Here is a 23,270-nt window from a genome sequence, read left to right on the forward strand (position 1 = left end):
AACATGGGAGCCTGTAACCGCTCGGTGTTGGCGCCTGGAAGGGGGAGAGGATATATGCCGCTCGTGCGTCCAACACGTCAACTTGTTTACCGGCTCGCGGTGAATTTGAGTCTGAGGTCACGAAACTCGTCGCCCCGAAGTCTTCCGGAAGCCGGAGGAGACACCTGTGTGACGTTGCGTAAATATCCGTGGAAAGAAGGAAACACGCGCTCGTCTATTTTTAGACGGGCACACACACACTCGTATCGTCATCTCAAGCGGCGGCCTTAAACGGTCTACAAATTAGTGTGACTAAAAATAAACTAAAGAAAAAGGCCTTCTGACGCCGTCGTCGTTTTGTCTGGCTTGGGTCATTAGCTCAAAGAAGGAAGCTCCTGGAATGAATCGTTCTTCAAGAAGAGTTCTTCGCATGAGCGCCCTTCTCACGCAGCAGAGAAAGATGGAACTACGGTTGGCGTCCGGTATGCGTGGAGCTGCGTCACCTCTGCGGTTGGCTTCCGGAAGGGGGTTCTGCTTCCTCCGTCACGAGTCCCAGAGGACATGAAAGGTAGCGCAACTCCCCTTTTGCGACGCCAATCGGACTTCGAGCTTTCTCCGCTTGGCGTCGTTTTTTTGCGTCGAAAAGCGCCTTCATACAAGGCGTTGTATACGAGGGCTCCAGAGAGGTCTGTCCTCAGGGTGCAAGCCGACTTCCCTGTGAGACTCTTGTCGAATATTAGCGACTGTCCCTTTGGGGCGGTTCCTTTCCGCTTCGCGAAAAGACTGGAGACACGGTCGCATTGCTAATACAGCACACAACAGACACTTTGCAGACATCTTTTTTTGTTGTTTTTTTCTTTGCCTGGAGGTCTTGCTGCAATGGACATACAAAAAATGCATGGAGACAAGTTCGAACCATACATGCGGTGTGAAACAGGCATCCTTCGAATGTGCCCGAGGCGCGTCCATCGATAACTCTGTCCTAGATGTCTGCGGACACCCTAAAAAATGTATGTGCGTCTGCTTTCCCGCACGACACTCGGAGAGCCAATCACCGCAACTTACGGAGGCAGCTCAGCGAATGACGATGCCGAAACATATGTTTAGACCCTAAAACGCACGCAGTCTGAGTTTGGACATTAAGCAATGCAAGCGTGACGTTTTGCATTGCTTAATGTCATAACTCAGACTGCGTTTTTTGGTCTAAACATATGTTTCGGCATTGTCATTCGCTAAGCTGCCTCCGTAAGTTGCGGTGATTGGCTCTCCAAAGTCGTGCGGGAAAGCAGACGCACAGACTTTTTCTAGAGTGGAGAACGCCGCGTCTTGTGCATGATGTGTGAGCAAGGCGACTGCGACTTGGGCTTTTTGCGGGGACGTCACTAAGGAGGCTTATTGTCCTAAGAAAGCTTCGCCATGGGAATCAGCCCTGAAAAAGCTGACTCTCAGTGCGGATCTCAACTAACCGATATATCTGCAACGTGTCGCAAAAAACAAAACAAAACAAAAAAAAAACACATTGTTTTTTGTTGTGTTTTTACCGCAAAAGTAAACTACGAATCACCAAACGCTCAGTCTCCGCCCTAACGTAGCGTTAACGGTCTGGACCAGATACTAAAGTTTCATAACTAACCTTTATCTTATTCAGAAGTTAAAGGAAACTTTCTGCGAAATGTAGTTTATTTCTGAAACAAAAATGTCACTATTTATTTGTTTTTTAGCAAGAAGGGGGAAAGAAGGGGGGGGGGGGGCGAGGGTGCGTTTTGCATTTCTGCAAGCTGCAAGGCAGTTCGATCTGCACGTTACGAGAGCGAACGTGCAGCGAAACATGTAAAGAGTCAGCGATCGTACCACTGGCACGTGGAAAACAAACTTCGTTCGTTCTCCTCTAATGAATCAACCTGTCATCTCATAACTATACGCGCAAGAGCAAGCAACCTCAATCGAGCTGGACGTCAAGTGAGCTATATAGAAGTTAGACCATGGGCAGCATCCGTGAAAGTTTGCGATAATGCAGCTGTCATAAAAAAAAATATGTGCTTACGGGAAAATGGCTGCAAAAAATAATGAAAGCCGTTTACAACTCCCTTTAACGCCAAATTAGAGCGCAGCTCTTGAGGAGGAGGAGGGGAAGGTACGTAGAGAGGGCTATGCCCCTCCTCCTTTCCTGCTCGCCGCCATTTAGGGGAAAATTTTCCGCTAAATTTAGCGGAAAAAATTCCCCGCTAAACTTCGCGGGGAAAATTTCCGCTAAATTTAGTGGGAAAATTTCCCGCTAGATTTAGCGGGGAAGATTTCCCCGCTAAATCTAGCGGGGAAATTTTTCCGCTAAATTTAGCGGGGAAAATTTTCTGCTAAATTTAGTGAGCAAATTTACCCATCATGCACCACGCGGTTACGCCGACGCCGACGGCGACGCCGACGCCGCTCAAGCCGGAAACGGGCGACTAAGAGCTGCGCTCTAATAGGGAGTTTTCGTATATGGTTTTCGGCGTCCCGCAACGCACTACGCAACTTGATACGATACCCTCAACTCTACAGTCAAGACCATCGGCGAGCAGGCGCAGTAACGGCTTCTTCGTTGCGGAGGGTTTAGCGGAGGGGCCGGGAAACGCGGTCTAAGAAAACTCCGTAATAAAGAAGTCAAGTTACGGACCTTTCAAGAAAGGCTTCTGATAAAGTGGAATGTCCGCTTACTCCCTACAGGCGCCCGTCTTATTCAACGACTTATGAAAAGGGTTGGCGACGCCAGGCTCTTTCATGGCATTATCGGCGTTGCGTAAATACGGAAAAGGTAACACACGATAAAAAATAATTACATATTGACCACACAAAAAAAGCCAGTCGACGGGAGGGCTGATCGCCTTTTTATTCCGTATTCCGTAACCGTTTCCTTCTAGAAGAAAAACAAATAACCAATATACGTTGAGGGGCAACCATAATCTTTAGGTTGTATAACCTGCCTATTGCTCCGGAATATCGTTACTCAACGTCTGCGGGAACCCACGAATTGTTCGAGGTTGCCGGGCTTACGAAAAAAGTCTCGGAATAAAATAGAAAAATATATATATCAACGTACGAAGCCCTTCGCGGCGATGCGTCTTCATCATAAATCAAAAAGTTCCGAGGAATGAAGTCCCCACAATGCCGTATCGTTTTATAGTTACTTACATAGTCCAATGCACCAAACTACATTTCCTGCACGCTAGGCAATTTCCTCGATACAAGAGTGGCCCAGATTTCAGAAGCCGCGTAACCTCGACAAGCCTATAAAAATATCTCCACTATGGCACTAAATTTATATTCCCTTCAGGATAGTTATGGCATTGAAGCAAACAAGGACCCGTAACGTCGCAGATCAGACGGAGAAACAACGCTGGCGCCTGTCGCCGCCCGCAGAATCTCCGGCCCCACGTTGGGCGCCACAGATGTGACAAATGGCGACGGTGGCGCCACAGCCGTGTTTTCTTTTGGCGACGCTCGCGCTTGGCCACAACGCGTAGCCCTTTTTTGTGTGGGTCTGCCGGTTCGGAGTGTTGGCAGTTTTGAATAAATGCGACATCTGAATAAGACGCAACTTGATACAGCCGACTTTATTTGCGGACGGGTGGGCAATAATCAGCGGCTATGCGGGTGCAGTTTCACCAGCAACAGATTCCAAAGTATTGCCGCAATACGAAGCGTGTTCTAGCCATAGCGGTGTTGAACGAGAACAGTGAACTATATAAGGTCGTCTGCTTTTTATCGCGCTTTGATTTGGCAGTGGGGTTGGAACTGTACAGAAGGACTGGTTAATGGGCGGCTTGGCTTCAAGTGTCATGAAAATGTGACGTTTTCTCGGTATTGATTGCCTGATATTTTGTATTATGTTTGCGTAATCTTGTGACTTCTAAAAAAAAAGGCTAGACTCATGTATTGGGGGTTTGTGGTGGACACGATTAGGGACGAGCGTAGTCGGAGAATGCCGAGTGTAACAAGAATAAAAATAACATCGATAGCTTTATTAGCCAATATGCATACTATTATCCGTAATGCAGTCAAACGATGATGTCAAACAGTACGAAGCAGAGTCTTGTTCCAAGATTAAACGGACACCGATTTATAAACAAATTGTTGATCCTTGTGTCACAACTCGTTAACACAAAAAGGAGAGAGCGACAAAACATCAAAATTTGTAATAAAAATATCGTTTTTCTTTTTGATTAAAAGTTTAGTCACACACATCATAAAGAAAATTGTTTGCAGACAGGTTTGAAGCTTACGTACGCATGAAGCAAACACATATGCTTCGAGAATGCTTGAGTTGTATCCGCAGATAACTATGTCATTCTATATGTTTGCGGCGTACGGATCCTTTCTTTTTGTGACGCATCAACGAGTATGAATACTATTGTGACCATGGATCTTGTGTTTCTTCTTTCTAGATCGGGCACATGCCGAGTGTCGCGGGCTTTATGTTCTCGGGGCTTTCTTTGCGCCACTAGTGTTCATGTTGACGTCCGTGTTGATCAAAACGGAACACTTCCGTCGGCGCCACATGGGGCGCGTCGTCGAACCCACAGCGTCCATTCCACCGAGGCCGCAACGTGTTTTCGCATACAACGCCATAGCAGCGAGCCCGCAACCCCGACCCGGGACCGTCCTTCCACGGAGGGGGGCGAGGTTTGAACCCCCCACCCTCCTTTCGGCGCCAAATGTCCTGTCGCCGCGCCGGGTCGGAATGGAAACAAACAAAAGCTTGTGTTGTGTGCGCGCGCGCGTGCGAGTGTGTATGTGCGTGCGTGCGCGCGACGCGCCAGAACTGTTCTCGTGCGGACTCCGGAATCCGGGCGTTCCAACCCCCAGGGGGTCTGAGCCCGGAGCACGCTCTCTTTTGAGAGGAAGAAAGAGTCGAGAGAGCGGCTTGCGGTGTTCGTGGCGGCGCCACGGGAACCTTCCCCCATTCCAGCGAAAAACCTCCGTCGTCCCGGCCAAGGTTTCGACTCTTGGGCAACTCCGCAGCGGCACCAGCCGACGCCGGTTTGGTTCGCCAGAAAGGACTGACGCGTTGGGGAAGTGTCTCCGACTCCGGGCGTTGCTTTCGCAGAGGGGATATATGTCAACACACTGGCTTTCGCTCGATCTCTTGACCGTTTTGCTGGTTTTTAATCTTCATTCGATGATTTGCGTACCCTTTTGTTATGGTTAGGCCGTAGATTTTTTTTTCGGTTTTAACGGAAAAACGCCGATAAATATCCGTTGGTGTCAAGAATACAAAATCGGTTTAAAAAAAGTGTTGCTAAACAATCGATGGCGTCAGAAAATACAAAAATCTGTTAAAACCGGGAAAATTGTGGCGTTTTTTCTCTTTTTTTTTACCTTATTTTATAGATTTTTGGTTTTTCGTGAGATATTGCACTGATAATCGCCGGTTTTGGTGTCCGCCCGAAATATATATCGACGAAATAGGCTGATATTTGAAACATGCATGAATAAACACGTGAAACTCTACGACCCCGTTGCGATGCACTTGATTTGTTGTTTGATCGTGTTCGTGTTCTTGTGGGGAAGCAAAACGGAGTCTTGGGCGTTTCTTTCCGCTTGGAAAGCCAGGATTGGATAGTCATTTAAAGTAACACTAATCCCTCCCCCCTCCGCCACCACCTGAAAAAAAAAAATGTAAGCGATTTAATGTCAGGAGATTACCCCATCAACATTTTGCTACAGAATCACGTATGTTTTTCATAAAGCCAAAATAACTCAACTTCTCGAAACCAAAACCGAAACACAAGCACGGAAGCTCATGGCCGGAAATCATGTAGCTACATCCGACCGCGTTTTTTTTTTTTACGTTTTTTTGGCGTGTGAATTTGACGAAGTTGCGTACATGTTTATCGTGCGATTTTTTCGAAGTAGCGGCCCCCCGTCCGTCGCAACGTTGGGCCGTTTGTGCGCAAACATCGCGTCGGTCCAGCCCTCGGTACGTCGCCATATTGAGACTGACGTGTACATGTACTTCCTGTGATTTCCGCAACATTTTTTTTTTTTTTATCAACGCTTTTGCAGCTTTTAGGAGGCCAGAGAACTGGGGTGCCTTGGATGACTTAGTGGATTCGACACAGTACACAAGAAACGAAAACCAAGGAGAAGGGTGTGCACAGGACAAGCGCTTGTCCTGTGTATACCCTTCTACTTGGTCTTCGTTTCTTGCGCGCTGTGTCGAAGCAACTAAGCATGAACCAACTATAGGCCGCATCGCCACTCTTAGATGACCCACGACTTCGAACAGATTTGATACACATATAGTTGGAACGCCACGTGACAATGAAAAAGAGAGTGAGGGCGACTGAAACCGGCCCATTCTCTATCGGCTGTTTTCGGGAGGAAAGAAAAGGAATTTCGAGCAGCAAATTGTGTTCTTGGTAGTTGGGCTCTTATACGTCACGATCAAATAAAACCTTCGGCGGGCATAGATTCCCTGTCAGTGTCCCTTTAAGAAACGCAGGGTGGAGCAAGTTCCTTTGCATGTACTCACTAATTCTTCCAATCGTAGCTCGGCGCCACCCTGATCCTTTTCTCCCACAGTTTGTCTCCGTGTAGTCAAAAGAAATATCCGAGATCATATCTCCCGATTATGATTCTCCTGGTCAGGAAACTAACTCAAATAGCTAATTGAGTAATCAAAAAATTTGTTCTGGGCCCGCCAACGTAATAAAGAAAAAAAAAATGTCACGGTTTATTTCATGCGATGGCGCGAAAACGATTTAAAAGAGGCCGCTCGCGTGAGCGAGCCGGTGCCTCTGGAATCTAGGCCGACTCTTCCGGCTGTCCCTTTTATTTATTTAGTTATTTACTTTTTTTGCTTCCGCTGCTGACATGTTTGTTCACGGATCGTTCGTTAGGCGACGAAGACGACGTTGGCGTGCCGTTCTTTCAATTCAATACGTTTCTCCCCGAGTGTGTTTGTTGGTCCCCCGCTCGAACCGCTACGAAGTCTTTTTGGTGCGTCTCCGAAACAAGCTCGGCTCCCCGTGGTCCGGGCTCCGGTTATAGACTGACCCAGATGCGGCCGTCAACGGAAACAGCCGTTTCCGTGACAGGTACATGTGGGGTTTTACAATCTCTGTTTGCTGGGTCACTCGTACCACGGAATAATTGCTATACGCTTGCACTAGATCGGCGCTCTATTCTTCGATTATTGCTGTGAACGCCGCCATTTTGATACTCAGTGCAGCGCGGACGCAACTGGCGATAGTTGCCATTCGGAAATGCGACTTCCGGAGCTTTATATATATAAGTATAGACAGACTCAACACTGTGACGTCGTGCCACAGCGGTGGCGCTGCTGTCGGCACTGCGCATGAGCAGATAGATGCCTTGCCTCAGGCGAATCTGGTATCTGCGCACGCGTCTCTGCCCATACCTGGCGGGGACAAACGCAGGCATGTTTGTAAATAGTGTGTTGGTCGATAACGGGTGGTAGAAGGAAGCTCAGGCGATAAAGATTTTCCCTGCCGCGGACTACTTTTTTTTTTTTTTTTTTTTTAGATTTTTAGGGAACGAACGATTGTCTCCTGCGATTTCAGATAAAGCTTCGGACAAACGAAAACTCCGATTTTAAGAGACCAAAATGGCTGACGGGTCGTTACTTTGACGCACAGCTTAATAGAGCCACTAAATAACCTCTTACGCTTCACAGTAATAATACTTCACACATCTTGATGCTCCAAATCGTAATTTATCTTCAGCTTTGTCGGATTCAGAAATCACAAAATAATGCCTGTTTTTTTTTTTTTTTTTTACCCGGACGGGACAGGAAAACACAAAACCCCATATTCCCTCTGTTTACCCCGCTCCCCAAGGTTAACAATGTCAGTTCTTTCTGAGCTAGTAGCTCTAGAAGAAAATAAGATGTCTGAATTGTGTCGTTACTCTAGAACGCTTACATGGTTGCATTCATTTCACCCAATCTCGAGCTCGGTGCTGCTCACATTTGCGTTTCTTGGCTATTCGACAGACTGACTAGCAGCCAGTAGAGCGCGTACAGCTACTCCCGTCAACCGTACAGAGCGTCTTGTTCACTGGACTGCCCCTAAACTCGCCGATGCAATAAATAAATTCCGAAGAAAACGAAAGACAAAACACGCCGAAGTAACGCGGTCGAAACGCCAAGGATGAAATGCGTTTCTCGTGTTTAGAGAATCGCGCGAGCACAAAAGCACAAATCACAACGTTTGATAGAATCGTGCTCGCGCATACAGATCTTTAGGGCCAAGGCTACGGGCGCAGAACAACAGAGGCCCGCCTGCACAAACAACCCGAGGTCCCCCGAAGCAAAACAGAGAGCGGGATCTCGGCTGCTTGCGATGGGCGACTGGCACTTGTCCAACTTTACAGCGGGGCAGAGCCCGGTGTATGATTTTTTTACCTCTGGATACTATGTCCTTTTTCAAAGCTCAGAGCCATCTAGTGGCAGTCCCAGGAGTTCCGAACCTTCTCCTCCAGTAGTGTCTGGAGGCCAAATAGAATCACTAAATAAGCAGGTACGTTTCGTAGTAATGACCCTTTAGCCACCTTAGAGCTTAAAAACACTGTTTCCAGTTGTCCAAAGCCCGACCTGAAATCCCAGAAAACGCTTTTCCGTCGTCCAGAAATGGTAGAGCAGACCGCAACCCGGCAAAATGATATCACAGGTCGGAGACATCATGTGGCAGTCACAGAAACTGTAGTAAGCCTTCCGCTGCAATTGGTGTCGGGAAAACAAAATCGCCCAAATCACACGCCCTGAACTATCTTAATCGAAGGCGACTTTGAACGACAAGGGCGATGCAACCTAGACATTCGGTTTACCAAGCAGTGTCGGGTTTGATTCTGGGCAGGTTGGCGATAGGGATTCTGGAAGAAGGTTCAATCCCCTTCCCTGGCCGTGTCCGATCTGGACGAGCATCGCGCCGGCTTGCCGTCGTCTATTACCGTGATACGCATTAAAAGCCCCATGCTATACTCCGTTTCGTCTTTTGTGGAGAGCAAGTTCGTCTGCTTCTTTTGCAGGGCTTGAGGTGACGTCAGAAGGCCGGGCTCTGATTGGTTCTAAAAGAAGGATATAGAGCTTGCTTTGAGGTCTACCCACTATCCTCCAATCAGAGCCAATCAGAGCAGACGAACTTGCGCTCCGTATACGATGAACTGCCGCGGACTCCACGAGCCGTGTCAGCCAATCCAGCTCTCTGAACGTGTCACGTGACTGCACGAACCGGGCGTGGCGGCGCTCCTCGAGAAGGTCACTCGTGTCACTCACGCGGCTTTGGATTGGCTTTGATGGCTTGTATATCGTCCTTCGCAGTCCACCCTAAGGTGATACGGTGTATCATACCAACTCAGCACTCTCTGACGTCACATCGCTGTGGGGGCGCTGCTGTCTGTGTTGCGCATGCGCGGACGCTTGCTCCCAAGTAAATATGGTTTCTGCGCAGGCGGGTTGCCCTCAACTGGTGAGGGAAAACGCGGACTTGTTTTGTAGACCGCCGTGTTGGTCTATAGAAGCCGTACTTCGCTGGTCCGTTGCATATGTCTACGCATACAATAAAAAAAAAAGTTATACATTTTTATTTTTTAAATTGAATTTCGCTCAACATTCACATAAGCCGATGAGGCTTGTGCGCTGGATGCGACAGGTCAAAACAGATTCCTTCAATTATGTAACGCATTCTGTTTGAATATATTACGCCCTAGACACTATAACTCATACTATGAGTTAAAACGAATATACATAGAAAGGTTTGATTAGGCACAGTCCGTAAATACTGTAAACGACTTAATTTTTGCGAGGACCTAATTTTCGCGAATTTCGAGAATCGCCTACGATTCGCAAAAAATAGATCCTGCGAACAATTATGGTAAAATGTAAACATATTAGTATATATATAGAGATACGACCGCGTCGCGAAAATTAGAACCCGCGAATTATACAAAAACTTCAGCTTTGACCTAAAACGCGAAATATTAAGCCCGTGAAAAATAAGTCGTTTACAGTATATAAAATAACACAATAACAGGTGGAACTAACCAAGATTAGTAGTACACTCTCCGGCAATAGGAAGGACCCACTGCGAGCGCATGGCCGAGGCGGTGGATGGCGGAGGCGCTGCGAGCGCTCCGGGCAATTCCATTCTGCTTCAAGGAAAGGAGCTCACTCGGGCTCAGCTAAAGCGAAACGCGCTTATCAGATTGTGCTGAGCCCCGAGTGAGCGTGCTCCCCTCGAAGCAGAATGGAATTGCCCGGAGCGCTCGCAGCGCCCCCGCCAGCCACCGCCTCAGCCACGCGCTCCCAGTGGGTCTTTCATAATGCCGGAGACTGTACATTCCTGCAGCTGTCCCTCGGTCCATATCTACAAAAAACAAACTCAGGTCGCAATATATCCGTAGTGAGGATCGAAGGAAAGGACATTTTTAATCTATCCCATATGAATCATCAATTTTTTTTCTGCTGCGCACTGATCCATTGTCGTGGTAGTTTTTAGTGGCACAGGGATTTTTGCATCCAATCAGATCATCGGGCAATTCGTTAAAAATTTGGGGCGCATAATACATTCTTGCAGTCTCACCATAGTTCGTGCTTATTAACGGTACAGAATATTTCTTGTTGGGACGCAGCGTTCTTTCCTTAATAATTTATTTTTTATGACAACTTTTGAAAGCATTTCTTGTTATTATATTATATTTCAATTGATCCCTAAAGCATAGTAATCCCCGTTATTTCCACATATACTCTGTACAATTGCTTTCTCCACTTCGGTAACAAACCTTTAGAAATATATTTTTTTGAAGAGTTTCTATTTTTGTTTATAGATATGGAGCACAGTGGTCCATAAATCATTATTCCATATTGTATTACGGATTTCCTTAGTGAGTTATAAATCATTCGAAGTACAGAATCATCTTTTGATCATTGTGAAATATATGAGCCGTCAGTACCCTTAATTCTTGACACACTTATTCAACATGAATGTTCCATTTAAGATAATTGTCTATGTGCATTCCATGGTAGTTGACATTTTCGGCGTACTCTATTGCTGTGCATGAACAGTCAATACAATTTTTTTGTGCATTTTAATGAGTAATTCAGCTAATAGTTTTTTTTTTTTTTTCTGGGGTCTCTAAAGCACATTATTTTAGTTTTTGAGGTGTTTACAATAATCTCATTTTTACGGTACCACTGAAGAATATTGTGGATATCCTTTTGTATTTCCCTAACGGCCATCTCATAATTTCTGGGGGCAAATACAATTACTGTATCGTCTGCAAACTGAAATAATTTACTTGCTAGTTTGACTTGAGCAATCTCATTCACGTATAAAAAAAAAGAGGACCTAGTACTGTTACCTGGGGTACACCTTGCTTAACCTTCATTCCTATACTGTATTTCGTCCCTAATCGCACTACCTGATATTTATCCAGAAGATTATTTTTAATCAAGTCATATGCCCTACCTCGAATCCCTATGCTGTAAAACCTGTCTAAGAGTATAGAATGATTTATTGTTTCAAAGACCCGTGTAAAATATATGAATAACGCATCTACAGCGTGAGCTAGTGTCGCCGTACCCAGAAAGCAGACCAAAGACCTATCGCTGCCTAAATATTTAACGTGCCATTTTCTACCTCGGACCGGAGACAATTTTTGACAGGTTCTGACTAGTTCGTGTAAGCTGAGACGACGAGCTAGTTTTCGCTTTTTAAGCAAGGTATAGGCGAAAAAAAAACATATGCATACCTAAAAATCGTTGGAAGAGAAAGACCAGTTTTGGCATTGACAAAACTCAATTTTCACGGAACGCTTGTTTCGAGGAGCTCTATTTATAACGGGATAGAAAAGCACTCCATTTAGCCGGATAATGCGCGAAAGAGACGATTTTCGCTGTTGCTATAGTGTTCTTTCTTGGACAAAGAGCAGCACATCTGCTACATCTCAGAAGCATCTGCATCATCAGCATCATCATATTTCTTTCTCGCCTGTAGTAGCGATGATGATCGTGACGTGGCATGGTCGCTCTTCCGAAGGCATCAGGCGATGTGAAAGCCATAAGGTTTTGTCACGGACCAACTAAAGAAACCTTGTATTTTTAATTAAACACCCTCACGACGTCATGCGAGTCGTGGCCAACACTATAGAGAGATTATACGAACTCTTCGACAGCCGTACCACAAAACACGGATGTCGCTATCGCCCACAAATGTCAAATTCCCATTAGCCCAAGAATACGTCGTTTATGCTACCCACACTTCGTAGTCGATTTTAAGTATAGTGGTGAACTTTAGCAATGATGAAGTGTATGTATACAGTCCTGGACAACTTAATAAATGCAGGGAGTGGCTCGAGTCCTGAACACATCATTATCGCTCCTCGGTCAATGAGGTTGCGGCGTTCACCGATAAGGATCCTGATCGACCAATCACAAAGCAAGGAGCGTGAAGCCACGCCCATCGTTTCTCAAGCTGTCGGTGACGTCAACAGGAGCAGGCTGGGCAAAGTATTGCCATGGTTGAATTCTTCACTGGACAGTGCGGTCCGCACGTATGTTTGCAGTAAGTGACATTAGGAGTGGCTGAAAAAAAGGGGCAAGTGCAGCATTTTTTTTTTTGTAATGAATTTATTTTGGCATAGCGGCCAAAGAAATTTTAAAATGCCGTATTTTCCTTTCTTCTTTTTTTTTTTTTTTTTTTTTTGTACTTTTAAAATGACTTTTTCTACAAATTTCAAGAGTTATATGCTTCCATCTGGCTTTCTAGTTTTCCGAGCTGGCAGCACTCAGTCATGGCATATACGTGGGTGAACCACGCAAAATCGATTTCCCCTTTCATCACTTTCACTACATTGCGCGTGGCTGGAGAAAAATAGAAAAGTTACGTCAAAGCTATTTTTATTCAAAGCTGCGGCCATCTTGAATCTACGAGCTAAACTAAACCACTTTTACTTTTGCGTCGATTTCTTTTTTTTTTTTTTTTTTTAGCACCCTGCACACCTTCCATTCGAACCAACCAAAAATAAATAATGCCGTGGCGTCAGTCATGACGTCAGCGCGGGGCTCAAGGGTGCCAACAATCGCGGTTTTACCGGCTAAATATGACGATGGGACGAGCGAGAAATATATGTCGCCATCATTCGTCTCAGTTGCCTTCGTCGACCATTCCGGTCACTGGCCCCTCCGGGAAGTATTTCTGTGCTGCGAAAGCGTGCAACCGCAACCGCAACGCGACGTCGCCGAGACGGTTCAGGCGACGACCATTTGACGCGCATAATGGTATACCGACACCTGCGCCCATGGGATCGCTAATTATAGCGTAGCGCTGTTGCGAATATAGCTCCGTCTCCTCCATCTCCGGGGCTTTCCCTGCCACTTTGCTGCTTGGGTGTCTGTAGTCGGGTTCCTGTCGAGACAACGTTGATGTTAATCGCGCGTTTCAAAAGGACGTTCGTAGACCTGACCTCGGAATCGTAACTTCAAGTCTCTGGCCGAATAATTATCAAAAGAAAGCTGTGGTGCGCTCGGAGTGCCAACGTGCTCCAGTATTTAGTAGAGCTTCATCAGTCTGCGTGAAAACATTGGAGGGAAAACCAGCTTGGCGTTCGCTGTCAACTCTGATGGGAAAAGTCGTGTACGAGATGTACGGTGTCGTCGGATTTGGAATATGCTACCCTAATTCAAAATCATGAGCCATTCCACTCTGTGAAGGTTGTTGACCAGCGAAGCTGTTTAGCACACGGCACAGACGTGACACAAATTGTTGAATAAAGGTACGAACACATTTATTCCATTGATCGGTGGTCATTGTGACGAAAGGTACACACACACATGTCAAGGACTATATCGCCGCTCCGAGGAGAGAGAAGGAAACTAGACACGCGCGACGGTACCACCACCCGGCGGAAGGAAAGGAAACTAGGCACGCAAGCGTTTGGAACGACAGGGCGGTGCGAGCCCTCTCTGAGTTTTTGTTGACGCGCACGAAAAGTCCACGGAACCCTAGCCATCAAAAGCTTCGCTGTAAGAAAAAAAAAACATATCCCTTTTTGGCATTTTCTAAAGGCGTTCTGCATGCATAGTATTTAGAACAGCTTTTTCTTGTGTCCGCCCGAAACCACATTACGTCGCACAAGGGCGCATCCCAGGTGTAGCCGCCATATTCCAGGCGCAGACGCGAAAGCGCCGAGAGTTTGCCTTGTACGCATTTGAAACTAACATACTTAGGACGCCATGACGGCAGTTCAAAGCGGAGCGATTGGAAGATCGTCATTTGCCAAAGACACATATATCTCGCAGATTATAATATGCACCATGAGCAACTGACTTCTTGTATCCATTGTCATACGGCTTGCATTCACGTTACATCAGCGGCCACTGCGGTTGCCTTGCTGCGGAGCGCGCATACCTTCCGCAGCATATACATTTCATGCCACCGACTTTATTTTTGTCACCAAGAAGAAATAGGGATGACTCAGAATGACTACCACCACAGCGCGATGACGTCAGATGAAATCCAGATATCGATTTGAGTCACTGGGTACCGCGCGCTGTAGTGACGCGCTACCGCGTCAACGCCGTCAGCCCACTCGAAATTCCCGAAACAAACAAGCAACAACGGACAAAAAAAAAATAACTCGAATCATCTCTAAACAGAGACTTGGCCGAGGCCGGGTCCCAAATTCCCGCCTAATTACAACCGGCCCTGAAAATCCTGACGCCGTGGAAGCAGAGACAGCTGGATTTCAAAATGTCCGCGATGACAGCACCGCAAGAACCAGCTGAACAAGATGGATGGGACCGCAGACGTCTATACTACGATTCACCTCGCGATGGACCGCTTAGGACTTGACGAGTGATCGGAGCCAATCCCAGGACGTTTGAGTGCCACGTGACTTTCGGGGGAGACGCAGCGGCGCACGGGCGCATAATGGCGTAATGCGTTTCCAGTGCTGGATTGGCTGCAGGAAGGCGCGATTGTCTGCTACAGTCCATGTCGTAAGACCAAACGGAGGATGGTCCTAGACAGGGGCGCTGCCATGCTGCAGACCGATTTCAGGAACAGATTGCGGGCGTGGGCTAAATAGGCGCTCCACGCGAATTCGAGTTGCACACGAAAGCGGACATTCCGTCTACAAATAATCACACCAGCTACTCAAGGGAATGGCAGCTCGAAACGTCTTGCAGGCTCCGTGCGGTAAGCGTGATGGGCGCTCGAATCTAGCAGCGACCATGCATTGGCAAGGTCATGCATGCTCCAGTAGATGTACATGTATAGGCTGTCCACAACGGATACTAGCACTGTAAAACAAACCTGAAAAATCGGTGCCTGTAGCAAGCTCGAACATTCGTCAAATGTGCGTTTCGGTGGTGCACGCTACCTGGTAAAATCTCATGCCGTAGCTCCCTCTCTGTGAAGAATCAGATCAACGAACTTGTGAGGGGCAACCCGGACGTGTTCGTAGACGATCGATTTAGCGATGGTAGTAACTTGTGGGGCCATCTTGGGATATACGCAACGCGCAAAAAACAAAATGCGTCGTCTGCTCAAACTTATTTTTTATGGGTTAATTTACATTTGCTGTTGCTTCTCCCGGTTAGAAGAATTCGAAAGTGAAAACTTTGAAGAAACGACGTGTGTTGCGAAATGCCGTTAGTTGCGGATGTTCACTTGTCTTTATCCTATCCGAAGACAAATTCAACAAGGTTTATGTCAGAATTGACCATTGAATCTCCATGAACGAAAGGTGACGATACTTAACATTCCTTTGAAGAGCAACTGTGGCGCGTTCCTTTTAAAAACCGCGGCAGCACATGTAACGGGAACTGGTTCCGAAAGCGAGAAAGAACAAGGAACGCGTTCAGGAACGTGCATGCCCCAACACGGCTGACAGAACGCGGCAGAACCGGAATTCAGGGTCCAGACCGAGGTCCCAATCTGAGGAGCGAGATATCGCAGTGGAGTGGTGTGCCAACAACAACGGAGTGGCCTCGACCCTTTGTTGTCCTCTGCACACCATTGATTCATAGCTCTCTTCGCGCCTCGCGCAAAACGCAGCTCTGCAAGCAGCGGGCGACATCTGCTTCTGTAATCGCCCTGAATCGGAGGCGGCTACACTCCGACTAAAGCCCCTGGCTTTCGTGCACGTGTTGCACAACCAAGAACATATGGGTCAAACGGTGACCGGTTCAAACATGGACGCGATACATTTTGAGGTCGGGTAATCACCGGACGTAAAGAAGCGAGATAGATGAGTGTTGACGACGTTGCTTCATGCATTTTGAAGGAATGTTCATTATTTGCGAGTTTTAGGTTAGCTAGTGCACGCTGAGGATTGCGGGCCTTGCGGACGGGTGTTCCTTCCGCGCTTCAAAGTGACGTCACGGGCTCCGTGGTCAAAATGCTAAACTACTCGTTTTTCTCTGTAATTGGTGGACGCCGGGGACCATGCGAAAGTAGCAGAATCAGGCAGGGGAAGAGTAGATAAGGAAATAACTACATCTGCGTCCAGTAAGAAGAGAGCTTGGGGGAGTCTTAAGCTTCGCCTTTAAGGAGTGGAACGCGGTAGCGTTATCGGGCTCCGTTCCCAAAGCCTTCTCATTAGAGAGTCTTCGTAGATCGTTTCCGCTGTCCCGCAACGCTCTCCGCAACCCCCTACGATACCCGGAACTCCTCAGTCGAGGCCATCGGACCGCGCAAGCGCAGTAGCGGCTTTTTTTTTTTTTTTTTTTGTTAAGGAGAGGGCTTTGCGGAGGGGGAAACACGGTCTACGAAAACTCCCTATTAAACACACGCTCGTTCCCAATTCGTGCAAGCCTATGTGCGTGGTCTAGTCAGTAGCGTCACGTGTCGTATGACGTCACATGCTTTCATTGGAATTGTCCCGCTAAATTTGGCGTGAAACGTTTTTACTGATTTTGGCGGAAAAGTTTTCCGATAAACTTGGCGGGAAAAATTTTCCCTAAACTTGGCGAGAACATTTTCTGCTAAATTTGGCGGGTCGAAAGGGTCATGACGTCGCAGTCACATGTGACGTCACACGTGGCAGCGCGCGTTGCATTATGGGATTTTTCGGTCCCGCCGACCCCGACGCCGGATTTTTCGCGACACGAGCTCCTAAACGGAATCGCGTTAAAAACTCTGCGCCTACGTGCTACGATAAACTGCAGCAGACGCTACGAGCCGTCCCAAGAGCACGAATCACGTGACTGAGCCCCGCGCATCGCTCCGCCCTTCCAGAAAGCCACGTGTCACTCACATTGCTCGGGATTGGCTGCGATGGCTCGTAAGATCCTCTGCGGTCCATCGCATGCTGAAACGCGCTGTATACGCGTCGAGCAAGCGTTTAAAAAATGCGTCAACGCTTTCTCGCCAGTGGGTCACAGAGTTGTTACGGATCAGCGGGACCTGTGCATTTCCGGGTAAAGAAGAGAGCTGGGCCGGCAAAGGAAACCATACGCGATTTTCAGCCAAGTCGGAAATAATTCTGTATTTGTCGGTCTTGAAACTCTAATGCTATACAAATTACATCGATCCGCGACACAAGGAACATCTCGATAACATGTTTTTGCATTATACAAAATGTAATTCAGAGTTAACACAATCGAACGAGGCAGCATATAAGTATCAAACCGAAACGTACAAAAAAAAGATATATTGTGGAACCCGTCCCGCTCTTTTGTCCACCGTAGACCATGACAGTATTTAACCGGAAAACACGATATCTGCCATCTCCTAAAGGCCCAAAAGTCGCACCATATGGGCAGGGCGATCGTCCCACCTCAACTACAAGGCGCACACAAGCAACCGTGAAACAATAGTTGTACTCTCTTCTATTGTCTTCGCGGGGGCCGGATTCCGATGTCAACGTTCGGGTGGCACCAGTTCCGAAAACGACCATGAAGGCAAATAAAAGAAAGCAAAAATACGCAGACGATACAGGGAAACAGTGCTAGGCTCCATTAAGCTGGCTTTTCGCCCAAACTCGACACGAGGTCGCAGTCCTCTCGTGGATGGTGAGACCACGCACACGCGGGGTAGAACAGGCACCTTATTGTCGGCGAAAAGGAAGAGCCGCTCCTCCTTGTCCCTGAACAAAGAGAGCGTCCCTTAAGGGGTATTCACACGAGGGAGAAATCCCGGGGATTTCTCCCCGGCACGCGCATCCCACGACGAAAACGACAGGCTTTGCGATGTGCAAAAGCCTCGCGTTTTCATCTCGTGATGCGCGCGTGCCGGGGAGAAATCCCCGGGATTTCTCCCTCGTGTGAATACCCCTTTAGGGCTATAGCTTCCGAAAAAAAAAATGGAAGTGTACTTTGAAGTGTTTACACCCAACAAGAACCCCGCGTCGAATTGGGGCGAGTATGTAGCGAAGCCCGTTCTGTAAGCACAAAGCTGTTGTCCCGAAAGCGTCACCTAGTGATGAAGCGGTGCACGTTTGTATTCTCCTAGCGCACGCCGGACCTGTCCGCCTGGTGCACATGATGAAGGGAATTCATGACTCTCCTCTCCTTCTCATCTTGAGTGTGCTGAATCAACGTCTTTGAAGTTACGTGTTTGAAGGCTTCTTAAACTTGCGCCTGAGTGTGCTCCCTCGCGATAAATTACAACGAGAGAATTTACGTTAAGAATACAAAGAACACACTGGTGCCACGCTGGCCATATTATGTCGCCCTGCAACTGCGCATAACTATCTGGAGGTTTTTGTGGCGTTTGCGAGATGAAATATACGCACTATCTCTGGGAAGGCCGGTCGCGTATAAGTTCGTCAAAAAGCTTTTCAAATTCACGATGAAAGGTGCGCAGAACAAACTAGGATAAGATACAGTCTCAAAATGAAAGTGGTCCGGGGTTACCCGACAGATGGTAGCAGTGTGTTATCTCATCGTAAGCGGTCGCATGGAAGCACAACACACTCGCGGTGACAGTCAAACCCGAGGGTGTGACCCCGTCTTTATTCCGGCATTCACTCGGCTAATTTCACCTTCCAGTTCTTTTCGTCTTTTTTTTTTTTTTTTTTTTTTTTTTTTTATTATTTCTCAAGCGGTTGTTTGGTTTCTGCCGTCACGATGGTTCCGGCCATGCCAGGTACTCAACGCATAAAAAAAAAAAAAAAATTCTCGCCTTCGAGCATTAATGCCATCAGAGGCGAAGTCAAAGGAGTATTCACTGGGCGCCATATTTGTGGGTGCTGTCTAGAGCGCATGCTCAGAACAAGCCCTCATTAATAGGCTGCTAAGACCGACACTCTTGATGGTGCGGAATGCACGTTACAAAAGAACTGTGGAAGCTCGCCATCAGCACGCGCTCAGCAGTCGCGCACAGAGCTATGGCCGCCAGTGAATACTCCCTATACCTTACGCACAAATCCCAAGAGCATGATCAACATACGCACCTTGATCAAGTGAATCGAAACGCTGTGACCGAACTGAAGGTTTGCACGAAACGTGCACTCTTCTCTAACAAGTTTCGTGCGACGCGCTCCCATCGGCACACACGGGACATCGTATAGTTCAGCAAGACACTTCGGTCACACAGATACAGTCGTGTGCAAGAAAAACACATTTCAGTGTTTACGTGTGAGTATAATACTATAATTAAGATTGGGCACCATTGCCATGCAGCATTCAAAGCACGCGGATCTCGCGTTGAGTCGCGTTCGAATCTGTGTCCAGACTGTCTTTTTGTATAATTCATATAAGCAGTATGAGCTAAGCTTTAGGGAGTATGAAAGTGAGACGGTTATAGAGTGTGTGATCCCTAAGTTTGACAAAATTCTATCTCGTGGGCTTTTAGTAAGCTTTTTGGATGTCTGCATTCGAAGAAAAACTTGCTTTTAGCAGCCTACGAGTGCCTGTACTTCGATGCGTTTCTTCGGTTTACAAATGGGAAGGTACGGTTCGGGTTGTTCTTTGTCCAAAACTGCTTCTGAAAAAAAAAAAAAAATATTTCGCCTTTTGAGCTTTTCCGAAAAAAAGATCTCAAAGACAATCCTTCTTGGGAGAGTGCAATGTTTCAGCACACTAAAGCCCTCGTACTGATGTCAGCAAATCAGCATTGCAAGCAATGTAAAAAAAAACTGACCATAGGTTTTTTTTTTTTTAGCTACTGCATATCATTATTTAGGGCGTTCGAGTGGTGCCTTCCAAAAGAAACCTTCTTTTCTTTACATTACCTAACTTTAGGGTCTCCTCTTACACGGATCTCAAATAGTCCGTGGTGCGTTAACGAATTCAACGCGAGATTATTTTTAGATCACGGAATGGTTTTAACGGAACTCCTGATAAAAACCCCCCCAAAAAAAAAGTTGTTGTTGATTTTTTTAAATTAAACTAAGACATGCTTTTTACAACAAAAAAAATTACGCGAAAAAAATTTTAGAGCAATAGTGACGGCGAGAGATTTATTTGAAATTCAGCGCGCGAAGTCCACGACGTCACTGGTCATTCCGGAATGACCATCTCGGTCGTGAAGGCGAGGCCGATCCACCTCACCTCCACGCGCCCGAAATGCCGAGAGAGAAAACAAGTGGAAAGGAGGTGACTGCCGACTAAATCGCGTCTCGCGCCGTCAGTATTGCTCAAAAAACTTTTTTTTTTCTTTTAAGGGTCCTTTAATCTCAGAAATGTGTTGGTCCGTCTGTCCGTGGATTTACTCGCTCAATCTATAATAGAGAGGTAATGGACCTCACGTCACGTCACGTCAGCGTACGTGACACCACGACATGACACAGCGACGTCACGTCACGTGACCACATCGCGTGACGTCAGATCACGTGACGTCAATTTCTTCGCTAGACTTAGCGGAAAATTGGCGTCACGTGACACGATGTGACGGTACTTGATCATAATGTCGATTTCGCCGCTAAATGTAGCGGCGAACTGAAGAAACAATACGTTTTTCACTGCCTTAAACAGCTGAATATAACATCTTCTAAAGAAATGTAAACTATCGTTACTCTAATACTGCATTCCACGCATTGTAGGACTTTATAAAGGTAAGGGTCGCTGGAAGTTAACAAAGCATAGCGAACAAACGAAAAAAAAAAAAAAAACGGGCACGCTCATAAACGTATTTAGTTCAAATTCTTTTTTTTTTTTTTTTTTTTTTTTTGTGTCTTCGTCTGAGAACTTACTCGTTGCGTCGCTTTTGCTTACTTCCAAGTAGCAGGCATGAGCTGCAACATGTCCCCTGATGAAGTGATGCCGTCCAACCCAAACCGCGAGCGTGCGCCAGATGCTTCCCGCCTTGCCGAGACGCATTGCGGCGTGATGGTAACCCACTAACGCCTTCCGTGACTGATGCATCCCGTGGGGCGACGTCGGTTGGCGGGAGGTTAGGACCGGGGAGCAGCTGGGTTAAACGGCGAATTTGTCAGCCTCAAGGTTCGGGGTCTGCCAAGAATTTTTAGAAGGCTGCCCTGCCCGGCGTCTGTATACCTACGGACGCGTGAGGTTTGGCGCCTCTGGTTGTGGTCTTGTGGGTCGGTCCGAGTTATGTATACATAGGTTTCGACGTGTTGTGGTGCTATAGCCTCGGCAGCAGCGGTCGACGGCGCGTGAAAGCTTTGCCTGCGTTATTCATCATTCTTTAGACGGTGCCTCTTGGAAGGGGGCTACGCGAGTATATGCGCAATTGCACGCAATAAAATAAAGCGTGGACTAAATTCCGCGGGAATGTTTGTTCGAAGCAGAAAAAGATAAGATGTCAAGAGTTACCTTTATTTAAAAGAGGAACAACTCCGACTAAGAGACTTTCAAAGTGCACGAGCAGGACTGGGAAGGGACTGCAGTGACGCCACGCAGCGGGAAAAGGAAAATATGAACGAGAGAAACGGTAACGTGCAAAAGGCTGCACAAGTAGTACAGGCTTGCGTCTGTCAAAATGAATAGATGTTTCGACAAAACCCTTCGAACTGGGGGGCGATGCAGCGAACACGGGCGCGGCCTGGCGGACAAGGTTTGAATGAGTAAAACGGGGATAAAAATGCGCGAGATAGAAGGTGCGAATATCTTCAATGTAATTTTAATGCACGTAAGTTTTGATAACTTTGGTTTAAAGAAGAAACGGATACTTTTAGGTAGGTTTCACTACAAATAGACCGTCTTCTTGTAAGCACACTCCCGTAAACAGCCAAGAGTTGATCGATCGACCTGAAATATACGTTGCTAAAATAAGCACAGAATTTTTTTCTTTTCTATCAGAAACGGCGCATAAAGCTTTAAAAAAAAAGTACGCGTGGAATTGTGAGGTTAGATTGAAGCGTATACAAATATACGTTAAAACTAAACTCACAGTAAAAATAATCAAACGTTTGCACGCTGCGGCGTTCAGCAGATCCTGACATTTTCTATTTTTCAATCTGCAAAACAACAACAACGTTGTTGTTTTTTGTTTGTTTTTTTGTAACTTCGAAACAACTTTTGTAAAGTTTGAAAAGCAAGTTTTCAAAAGTGATTTTCTTTCTGCTGATACATTAATCAGACCGCGAAATTTGTGCGTCAGTTTCGCGCGCCCTGGTCTGAGCGTCGAGTCTTCAATCGGTCTCGGACCTTGGCCCGATCCCGTCATCCGTCACGGAAACGGTGGCCGGGCTACGTCGGGCTTGCTCTTAATCGACTACTCGTCCCCAAATAAACTCAGACGGCGCCCCACGTCAGCGTTGCGTTTGTGCGGGGGAACGGCTCGTTACTCGAACGAGTCGGGTCATGGCTGCCACAACCCGCCGAAACAAAACAAGGCCGACCATGGGACGGGAAAGCTTGGGACGAGTCAGTTCATCAACCATGCTGCTTGGAGACGTGGCTCGTTGTGGCATTATAGTTTGTTTCACTTCATATGCGAACGAATATCTAAAACTACGCAAGATCCACATAAAGTACTCGAAATATAACTATTTTGTATAATCGGTGCAGTCTTGAAATGAAAACGACAATGTATATTTCTTCAAAGAAAGCTTTAGTTGAACTCTTTTAATGCACACGATTGTTTGATTCCTCTGATTGTTAATAGCGACGTTAGATAGCAATTGCTAACTGCTTTGATTTTTATTTCCAGCTGTCATCGTAAGGTTCCTGACAAAAAGATTCATCGGAGAATACCGGTCTAACTCTGGTAAGTTCCACAAACCTAATGCGTCCGTGCTAAACAAAAACCAAAGCTCGCGAGTCTCTTTCCCTCGCATTCATGTTGGCGCAATGCTACCTAAGCTGAGAACCGAATCCATTTGAACAGCTACGTGATTTACTTTTCTGTATTTCTCGCGCAGCCCTTGGCCGAATGTGGAGA

General features: G+C 46.8%; 1 protein-coding gene across 1 annotated transcript in view; it reads left to right on the forward strand.

Annotated features, from left to right (window-relative positions):
* Window positions 1-23,270, forward strand: part of LOC8027205 (ras-related and estrogen-regulated growth inhibitor) — a 54,396-nt gene that overhangs the window by 25,980 nt on the left and 5,146 nt on the right. Inside the window, exon 2 of the mRNA XM_002407476.5 lies at window positions 23,040-23,096. Coding sequence (XP_002407520.4) covers window positions 23,040-23,096 — 57 coding nt within the window. The remainder of the gene's footprint in view (window positions 1-23,039; window positions 23,097-23,270) is intronic.

The sequence above is a fragment of the Ixodes scapularis genome, unplaced genomic scaffold (genome assembly GCF_016920785.2).
Source record: "Ixodes scapularis isolate PalLabHiFi unplaced genomic scaffold, ASM1692078v2 PGA_scaffold4__175_contigs__length_147842914, whole genome shotgun sequence".
Classification (NCBI taxonomy): domain Eukaryota; kingdom Metazoa; phylum Arthropoda; class Arachnida; order Ixodida; family Ixodidae; genus Ixodes; species Ixodes scapularis.